The following is a 10,641-nucleotide window of genomic DNA, read 5'->3' on the forward strand; positions in this document are numbered from 1 at the left end:
CATGCTCACCAGCCTTTCTCTCAGGCCTGGTCGTGGTCCGTGAGGTCCGCGGAGTGGGCGCTGATGGTGGGGCTATCCCTTCCCACTGTCCGCGAGGTGCGCGGTGGCAACGCGCGGGGACACAGCGCGGGTGTGGGCCCCCTGCCCACAGCTGGCGCACAGCCATTGAGTGTAGATCCGACTGGGGCACGACCCCTGAACCCTGCAGACTTGGCGTCCTTCGGAGCCCGCGAGGGGCCTTGCTGGGCGGGTCCGCGGCACCCCGGGTTCCCAGAGTCGAGGCGCCGAATGCGCCTTCCTTCGCCTGGAATCGGAGAGTGGAGGGCTCCTGCGGGCAGGTGGCCGTGCTCCGAAGAGCGCTCTGCCACCCATGAGGTGGCCCTGGGGGCGTCGCCAGCCCTCGCAGCTGGGTCTCCTCATCCGGAGACACAAACACCTGCCTCAGGATTAAAGCGAGGAGCTGTATTTCAGACCGTCTCAGGAGAAATAGCAGGAGGCTGCCTCACTCCTATGCCTTTGTGAGAGCTATTTCTTTACTCAGTTCACTGGTCAGCTAGGAGTTTGAAAGAGTGAAATCTTATTTATAAAAGGAATAGCTAATACAACCCATTTTTCCAGCTTTGTGTAAGCAGTGAGACCATTGAACAAGCGTTTACTGTTCTCCGGCTCGTGCTGGATGAACAAACACTAACAAATGGGGAAGTGGCATTTTTCTCTCATTTTCCACCATGCTAAGAAAGGAGGTTAAAAATCAGGGCTGCCTGTCTAATATGGGCTCCAGAAGTCATTAAGTGGTAGGTTTTGCTTTTCTGTTTGCTTCTAGGCTTGGTAAGATGGTAATGAGAATGCCTATTATTTTAACTATTTTGCCCACTCTATTTCCTCTCTAAAATCTTTCAATTAAAAGGTGGAGCCTCAAAAAGTTCTATTGTCCATCCTACTGCCTCAGTAGAGATTTTATCTAAACTCAATTAGATAAAAACAAATACCACAGGAACCCTAGGAAAGCAAGTCGCGCCTTCTTGTGATATAACAGTCTAATGCTCAGCATCCTTTTCCTTTAGGCAGAAGATATTTCTATGTGGCCTGTTCATACTAATATGTGAAGCCTTATCTTTATGTCCTTAACTTTGAAAGGTCAGAAAGTAGATTGTAAAATCTATAGAATAAAACCCTATGTTTCTATTGAATAAGACATAGAGTATATCTGTAAGTGTTACGGGAAAGGGGTGGGGATCCATACCCCAAAAGACGGTTCTTGGATCTTGCGCAAAAAGAATTCAGGGCAAGTGAAAGCAAGTTTATTAAGAAAGTAGAGGAACATCGGTAGGCTGAGGTAGAGAATTGCTTGAACCCGGAAGGCGGAGCTTGCAGTGAGCCGAGATTGCGCCACTGCACTCCAGCCTGGGCGACAGAGCAAGACTCTGTCTCAAAAAAAAAAAAAAAGTAGAAGGACAAAAGAATAGCTACTCCATTGGCAGAGCAGGGCTGTCTATTACCAGGGCTGCTGGTTGCCCATTTTTATGGTTATTTCTTGATGATATGCTAAATAAGGGGTGGATTCATGCCTCCCCTTTTTAGACCATATAGGCTAACTTCGTGATGTTGCCATGGCATTTGTAAACTGCCATGGCGCTAGTGGGAGTGTAGCAATGAGAATGACCAGAGGTCTCTCTCGTTATCTTGGTTTTGGTGGGATTTGGCTGGTTTCTTTACTGCAACCTGTTTCATCAGCAAGGTCTTTATGATCGGTATCTTGTGCTGACCTTGTGTCTTATCCTGTGTCTTAGAATGACTTAACTGTCTGGGAATGCAGCTTAGTAGGTCTCAACCTCATTTTACCCAGTCGCTATTCAAGATGGGGTTCTCTGGTTCACATGTCTGACATAACTGCTTTCAAGATTTTCAAGTATAGGCCGAGCGCAGTGGCTCACTCCTGTAATCCCAGCACTTTAGGAGGCAAAGGCGGGTGGGTCACAAGGTCAGGAGTTTGAGACCAGCCTAGACAATATGGTGAAACCTCGTCTCTACCAAAAATACAAAAATTAGTTGGGCATGGTGGCGGGAGCCTGTAGTCCCAGCTACTCGGGAAGCTGAGACAGGAGAATCGCTTGAACCTGGGAGGCGGAGGTTGCAGTGAGCTGAGATTGCTCCTTTTCACTCCATCCTGGGCAACAGAGTGAGACTCTGTCTCAAAAAACAAACAAAAAAACCTTACTTCCTAGCTCTTCCTGCATCCTGGCCACATAGTTTTTTCAAGAGCCAATGACTCTCTTGAACACAAGGCAGCCCAGGCACAAAATTGTTGGGGTGATGAGACCCAACACCAGGTTGTGGGGGTGACAAAGTCCAGCAGAGTCAAAAGTTTGAGAAAAAAGTTTGAGAGAGAAATGTGGGACAACAGGGGGCCATTGCTATTGTGGAGGCTGTGAAGGCCCCGAGCTCTGGGAACCCACGGTGTTTATTGGTAATCCAACTACGAAACAGGTGGTGAGAATATGGAGATCATGTATTAAGCACATGATTTATAGCTGTGACAGTTTAGCATTTATATGGAACATGTTCTACTACTTGAGATAATGGGAATAGGCGCCTAGGAGCCTAGGAAGGCTAGAAGCAAGGAGCCAGCAAGTCTAGACACATTCCAGAGGACATTATGCAAGCCCTGCCTCAGTTTCCCTCCCAACACTCAGCTTTTTCCCAACATGCCCCCCTTCTCTTTATTGTAAAAGAGAAGATATCATTATTACTAGCTATCATTATTACTAGAGTGGCTCTGGTTTGAATGCTTCCAACATATCTCTCCTTTCCCTTTTACAAGAGGACCCTTAATCCTAGGGGTTGCAGAAGGATGAAGGTCCATCTTCTGTAACTTCTTCATGCTGAATGGGGTGACGATACTCCTGCCTAACTATTAGGGTCTCTCGTATTCAGGGTAGAGAGGAGCTGAGTCAGAAAGCATTGGTCCGTTAAGCATCGTGACTCTGGTCGGTCCTCATTCCTTCTTCGCATTCAGATTCAGCTGGCTCATGGCTCGTACTGGGGGAACCTGGTCCAAGGTTGGGATCCGTGGGTCCCTCCAGTCTCCTATTCCATGGTCGTACACATCTTTGGGCATCCACACGGTTCATTCATCTCCTGCAAAAACACAGGCATACCCTCACCCCCACGTTAGTAAATCTACTGAAACAGAAGCAAAAACTTTTGTAGCTGTAGCCGGGAGACCACTGATAATGAGAAACAGGCCTTTTCTGATTAACAGAAGGCACAGAGAAAGCAAATTGAGACTTTTCAAACCTTCAATTGGCACTGTACTCTACAGGTGGGTCCACTAGATGCTGTGGCTCATGATAGATCTTCAGATGTTTGGTGGGCACCCACATAGGCACCTGATTGTCACCTGGAGAGACACAAGCAAATCCTCTTCCCCATAAAATTATCTTTGGGCAGGTATCGGAAAATGTAGATTCAGAGGTAAAGAGAATTTGGGGGACCTAATGGCTTCCTGATGTTTGATAGGTGTTCCCTCAGAAATTAGGAATTCCCTTTCTCTCCATATTGCTGTGTGGGCATGGAGGACTAGGTAAGCATGCTTAGAGTCTGTATATATATTTCCCCTTTTTCCTTCTAATTCTAGTGTATAATGGCCCCTGCTTTTGCTAGGATGTCTCTCCCTAACAAAGGAGTGGGGCTTTTGGGCATAATTAGAAAGGCATGTGAAAAGAGTAAAGTTCCCCAGTCACAACTTAGTGGCTGGGAGAAGTATCAAGTGACTGCCTGTCCTAGGACCCCTGGGATAGTGACAGATCTGGAGGACAGTTGTCCGGGACAGGAGAGTAAGACAGAAGGCCGCGCCAGTGTCCAGGAAACAGTTAACCTCCTGGCCCTCAATGGTCAAGCATACCCGGGGCTCTGTGAGGGTAATGGCATGGGCTTGCTTGCCCCAGGCACCCTCAGCCCTGCTGCTGGATCATCTCGTTAGTGGCTTCTGACTCAGAGGACCTTTGTGCTCCAGGGCAGTGGGCCTTCAAATTTAAATTCTGAGGCGTTGTTAGGAATAGAAAAGTACTTTCCAAAACACATACCTTCTCCTTATTGGAATATCTCCTTTATCTACTAAAATGTACAGAAAACTCTAGCACAAAAACTTCCTAAGTGTTTGTAAATCTCAACTCCTCAGATGTAGTGTCTGGGCTAGGTAAGGCAGGGGCATAGACTGGAAAAAGTATAAAGCTTCCATTTTTTGTTGGTAACCAATCCTTCTGCAAGTGATTAACAAATGGCCTTGATGCAAATAAAGAAAATCTACTCCTTAACCGCCTTCTGCCTCCATGAACATGGCTAGATGGAAATGTGGGTAGTGAGAGGGGACTCTTGATGGCACAAAAGGGTGCTTGGGAATGTCCTCAACTCTCTACCTTCCATGTCCATGGAGAAGAGGAGGGTTCTGGTCACAAAGGGTTTGTTAATTCATTGCCATTTGCTCAGCTTCTAACCAGCTATGAAACTGCAAGAAAGTCACTTGTAAGAAAATCCTTGGATCTTTGGTTCCTTATTTTTAAAAAAGAGGAAGAGGGAAAGATGAGATAATCTCTAGTGAACTTCTGGAATTACAACCCTTTGCCCATTGGTTCATTCAAAGAGTGTGTGTGTGTGTGCACATGAGAGAGAGAGAGAGAAAATGGAAAAGAAGTGGTGCCTGAACTGAAGGAGCTGCTCCTATGGGGAGAAGCCCATCCCACCATCGCACAGGACTGGCATAAACACTGAAGGTCATCTCTGGTTGAAGGCCAACAGCATCCCTCCTGAGTGTCTACATTGAGTGCTTAATACAGAATGACAATTCTATTTTGGGCTGCCCCATCCCAGTTGGTTATAAATATTAATTTGTTGGGGGAGTATGGAAAAGCATTGTTCTAAGAGCCATAACTATATCAAAAGCTACACCCAGAGGTATCAGTTTCCCCTTGTCTCTTCTCATTCTCTCCTCTCATTCTTTCCACCCCATTCCCACCCATCCCCTGTAGGTAAATAATCTCATTAATTTCTGGTTTCTACTTCCTCTGTTTCTTTTGTACAAGAGACCTGATACATGCATACTTTCCTACATCTCCCTTCTTTCTTACGTGAAGGATAGTATATTACATTCTTTTCATTTTGCTTTATTCATTTAACAGTATACCCTGGAAATCAGTTCACATCAGAGATTTTTTCCCCTTTTTTGGCACAGCTGCATAATACTGCATTTTTCTATAGTTTTCGCAATGACTACTTAGATTGTTTCTAATATTTTTCAATAAGAAACAATATTGCAATAAATAATGCACATATATATGTATATGAGAGGTCTTCAAAATGTTAATGGGAAATGTGTATTATGAAAAAACGATGCATGAATTTTAAACTTTTTTGCACCAAAATAAACCTGTACTAACTTGTTATAACATGTCTGAACAGGTTCAAGTTTGAGGCATTAAGAAGGATAAGACATCAATTTGAAAAGAGCCCCTGTCAGAGCAACATGACTTGAAAGCAAGAAGAAGAAAAGAAAAAAAAATGAAGCAAGAACAAACATCAAATTTTTGCTGAAGTTTGGCTGCAAGAATGGTGAAATCATTGATACTTTACAAGACACTTATCAGGACAGTGCCCCAAAGGAATCAGCAGTTTACAAATGGATATAACCTGTTTTCAGAAGAGACAAGATTAATTTGAAGATGAAGCAGTGGCAGACCATCCATGTCAATTTATGAGGAAAAAATTCATTTTGTTCATGCCCTAACTGAAGAGGACTGACAACAGCACAAACAATAGCCAACATCATAGACATCTCAACTGGTTCAGCTTACTCAATTCTGAGTGAAAGTTAAAGTTGAGCAAACTTTCCACTCAATGACTGTCAAAACCATCATGCCCAGATCAGCTGCAGACAAGAGCATAGGTTTCAATGGAAATTTTAAACAAGTGGGATTAAGATCCTGAGGCATTTCTTGAAAGAATTGTTACAGAGATAAACCATGGCTTCACCAGTACAATACTGAAGACTAAGCACAATCAAAGCAATGGCTACCAAGAGGCTGAAGTGGTCCCATTAAGGCAAAAGTGGACCAGTCAAGAGCAAAGGTCATGGCAACAGTGTTTTGGGATGCCAAGACATTTTGCTCATTGACTTTCTGGAAGGCCAAAGTGCAGTAATGTCTGTTTATTATGTTTTGAGAAAGTTGGCCAAACCTTTAGTAGAAAAATGCCCAGGAGAACTTCACCAGAGTGACCTTCGTTCAATTTCAGACCACCACAATAAAGCAAAAAATTGTAATTATAAATTTTTTGGTTTCCCAGTACATGTAAAAGTTATATTTACACTATACTATAGTCTATTAAGGGTGCAATAGCATTATGTCTGAAAAAAACAATGGTCATGACTTAATTTAAAAATACTGTATTACTAAAAAATGCTAGCAATCATCTGAACCTTCAGTGAGTCATAGTATTTTTGCTAGTGGAGGACCTTACCTGGATGTTGATGGCTGCTGACTGATCAGGATGGTGGTTGCTGAAGGTTGGGGTGGCTGTGGCAATTTCTTAACATAAGACAACAGTGAAGTTTTCTGCATTGATTGACTCTTCCTTTCATGAAATATTTCTCTATAGCATGTAATGCTGTTTGATAGCATTTTACCCACAGTAGAACTTATTTCAGAATTGAAGTCAGTCCTCTTAAACCCTGTCACTTCTTTATTAACTAAGTTCATGAATATTCTGAATCCTTTGTTGTCATTTCAACAATGTTCACAGCATCTTCACCAGAGATAGATTCTGTCTCAAGAAACCACTTTCTTTGTTCATTCGTAAGAAGCAACCCCTCATCTGTTCAAGTTTTCTCATGAGATTGCAGCAATTCAGTCACATTTTCAGGCTCCATTTTTAATTCTAGTTCTCTTGCTATTTCTACATCTGCAGTTACTTCCTCCGCTGAAGTCTTGAACCCCTCAAAGTCACCCATGAGGGTTGGAATGAACTTCTTCCAAATTCCCGTTAATGTTGATATTTTGACCTCCTCTCATGAATCGTGAATGTTTTTAATGACGTCTAAAATGGTCAGTCCTTTCCAGAAGGTTTTCAATTTACTTTGCCCCAATCCATCAGAGGAATCACTGTCTATGGCAACTGTAGGCTTATAAAAGGTATTTCTTAAAATAATATGTCTTGAAAGTCTAAATGACTCCTTGATCCATAAGCTGCAGAATGGGTGTTGTGTTAGCAAGCATGAAAACAACATTCATCTTGTGCATCTCCATCTGAGCTCTTCGGTGACCAGGTGCCTTGTCGATGAGCAGTAATATTTTGAAAGAAATCTTTTTTCCTGAGCAGTGGGTCTCAATAATGGGCTTAAAATATTCATTAAGCCATGCTGTAAACAGATGTGCTGTCATCCAGGCTTTGATGTTCCTTATACAGAGTACAGGTACAGGCAGAGTAGATTTAGTATAATTCTTAAGTGCCCTTGGCTTTTCAGGATGGTAAGTGAACATTGGTGTGAACTTAAGGTCACCAGCTGCATTAGCCCCTAACAAGAGAGTCAGCCTGTCCTTTGAAGCTTTGAAGCTAGGCATTGACTTCTCTCTAGCTATGAAAGTCCTAGATGACATCTTCTGATTTAAGGCTGTTTTGTCTACATTGAAAGTCTATTATTTAGTGTAGCCACCTTCATCAATTATCTTAGTAAGATCTTCTGGATAACTTGCTGCAGCTTCTACATCAGCACTTGCTGCTTCACCTCACACTTTTATGTTATGGAGATGGCTTCATTCCTTAAACCTCATGAACCAATGAGCTTCAAACCTTTCTTCTGCAGCTTCCTCACCTCCCTCAGGCTTCATAGAATTTAATAGAGTTAGGGCTTTCTTATGGATTAGGTTTTTGCTTATGGGAGGGTTGTGGCTGGTTTAATCTTCTATCCAGACTACTACAACTTTCCTCATATCAAAAATAAGGCACTTTCATTTTTTGGTCATTCGTTCACTGGAGTGACACTTACTTTTAATTTCCTGAAAATTTTCCTTTGCATTTACAATGTAGCTAACTATTCAGTGGAAGAGGCCTAGTTTTTGACATGCCTTCCTCAATATGCTTAATAATTTCTAGCTTTTGATTTAAAGTGAGACACATGTGACTCTTCATTTCACTTGAATGCTGAGAGGCCATGCAGGGTTATTAATTAGCCTAATTTCAATATTGTTATTTAAGTTATGGGGAGGCTTGAGGAGAGGGAGAGAGACAGGGGAATGGCCAGTCAGTGGAGCAGTCAGAATACACACAACATATATTGATTAACTTTGCTATCTTATATGAGCACAGTTCTTGGCACTCCAAAACAATTACAGTAGTAACATCAAAGATCACTGATCACAGATCACCATAACTGATATAATAATAATGGAAAGTCTTGAAATATTGTGAGAATTACAAAAATGTGACAGATACAACATGAACAAATGCTGTTGGAAGAATGGCACTGATAGATTTGCTCAATGCAGGGTTGCCACAAACTTTCAACTTGTAAAAAGAGCAGTATCTGTGAAAGACGGTAAAGCAGAAAGCAATAAAACTTAAGTGTGCCCATGTATACTAATAAGACATAGTTCATTTTATTAATAAAGCACCTGTCAATTTCAGTTGAGTAATTTTGATCAGGAATGGGTTTTGAATTTTGTTCAAGGCTTTTACAGCATCTGTGGGATAACTATGTATTGTTTCCCTGGATCTATAAATACATAGAGGATATTAATGACTTTTCAAATATTGAACCAACTTTGCATTCCTGGAATAAATTTCACTTGATCATGATAAATTATGTGGTGCTGAATTCTATTTGCTATTTTTTCCATCTTTTATTTTCAATCTTCCTGGACATCATATCATTGAATTTTTTTTTTAGTATTCAATCTGAGAATCTTTATCTTTTGTTTTTGTAATTTTTTATCGTTTATATTTATCACAATGACCATAAACAGGATTTATTTTTGCTATTTATTTCATATCTTACTTTTATTGAATTTTTGTTTTGTTTATTTAAAGTCTCTTTTCCTTCTTTCTGGTCATTTTGAGTATTCTGCCAGTTTAAAAGTTAAACATTACACTTTTGTTTTCATAGTGGTTACAGTTAATATGAAGCCTGTAATTATGCGTATTTATCCATAGTAATAAACTTAGTAATGTCTACAGTGCTTTCAAGTCAAGAATTTTTGCACATGATTATGTCCCTTAATATCCCTCTTCCCTCAGCCCCTGTCATGTTGATATTTTAATTCTGGGCTGTTACGAATACAGTCATTTTCCTTTTTTGATCTGTTAAATTAAAACTTGGCCTGAGGCTGCCATAGCTTAAATCCCTGAGTAAGGAAGTATAAACTGGTTTAGTAGGTAAACAAACTGAAAGCCTAATTAAGGAGTATTCTTGGTAACAAACAGCTGAGTGTCAGCCAATCTGAGAAGTGGCCTTCAGCCAGTCACAGGCTTCCTGCTGATCAGTCCACATCCAAATACAGCAAACACAAAGCTGAAATCAGTCACACCCGTTCTGCACCTCACTTCCCTTTTCTGTCTATAAACTCCCCCTGCCCACTCTGAGGAGGAGAGCTTTCTGAACTGCCACTGGTTTAGTGCTGCTGATTCATGAATCATCCTTTGCTCAATTAAATTGTTTAATTTGTCTAAAAACTTCTTCTTTTGACAGGTCCTATAAGATACTTTACCTAGGTATTCAGTTACCCTTAATTTTTATGTCTTTTGTATAAATATCCTGGATTTGCTGTTTTCTAATTTAAACCTTCCTTTAAGAGTGTTTTCAATATGTGGCAACATTTTGGAAATAAATGAGAATATTTTTATTATACTTTCACATTTAATGACAATTTGATTGGATACAACTTTTAGTATTCAAAGTTCTTTTCTTTTAATATTTTAAAAACATTCTACCATATTTGTCTTGTACCACTTTGCTATTGAGGAGTCTACAATCAATCTTCCTCATTCCTTTGTAGGCAGGATGACGACACAACTTATCATTCAACTAGGACACTTCGGAGCGTGAAGGGGATACTAGTAATAATTACACTTGTCCGTGGGTGTAACCCAGGACTGTCCTGTGTATGTTAAGACACATGGTCCACTTATTTATAGGTGTTCAGTCACCCTATTTATAAGTGATTAGTTCTTTCTCTCTAGAAGCTTTCAGAATTTTATTCTTTGTGTTTGATATTTTTAGGTGTTGCTATAATACTTCTAGGTGTGGGCTTTTTTGTTTTTCTCTACTTGGCCTTCTGTGATACTGTGATTTATAATCGGAAACATATATTTGGTCTTTCTCCTTTTTCCTGGCATGTAACTCCAAAAACCCACAGAATCTCCAAAGTGATGCATCTATTTGTATGCCAGTGAGATGAATGTGGGCTGGGGGCTCCTGGATAGCCTCAGCATGAGAGGGGGTTGCCAGGGTAACCCCTGTGTAATTAGAGGGTTGGAACTTTCAGCTTTAGGCTACCCTCAGCCTTGGAGGGGAGAAGGGCCGGAGGTTGAGTCAATCACAATGGCCAGTGATTGACTCAATCATGTCTAGGTAATGAAACCTCCATACAAAAA

The 10,641-nt window shown here is 41.3% G+C and overlaps 1 protein-coding gene across 1 annotated transcript; it reads left to right on the plus strand.

Moving 5' to 3' along the window:
• Nucleotides 1–8,851, plus strand: LOC129038372 (uncharacterized). The gene is made up of 2 exons (XM_054491300.2): nt 1–518; nt 5,458–8,851. Exons 1-2 carry the CDS (start codon nt 64–66, stop codon nt 5,528–5,530), a joined length of 528 nt encoding a protein of 175 aa, XP_054347275.2. The 5' UTR covers nt 1–63; the 3' UTR covers nt 5,531–8,851.
• The last annotated feature ends 1,790 nt before the right edge of the window (nt 8,852–10,641 follow it).

The sequence above is a fragment of the Pongo pygmaeus genome, chromosome 5, assembly GCF_028885625.2.
Source record: "Pongo pygmaeus isolate AG05252 chromosome 5, NHGRI_mPonPyg2-v2.0_pri, whole genome shotgun sequence".
Taxonomy (NCBI): domain Eukaryota; kingdom Metazoa; phylum Chordata; class Mammalia; order Primates; family Hominidae; genus Pongo; species Pongo pygmaeus.

Coding starts and splice junctions, on each gene's coding strand:
- LOC129038372 (XM_054491300.2), top strand. CDS start 64: ATGGTGGGGCTATCCCTTCCCACTGTCCGCGAGGTGCGCGGTGGCAAC. Junction 519..5,457: donor TGCCTCACTCCTATGCCTTT/GTGAGAGCTATT, acceptor ATGTCTGAACAG/GTTCAAGTTTGAGGCATTAA.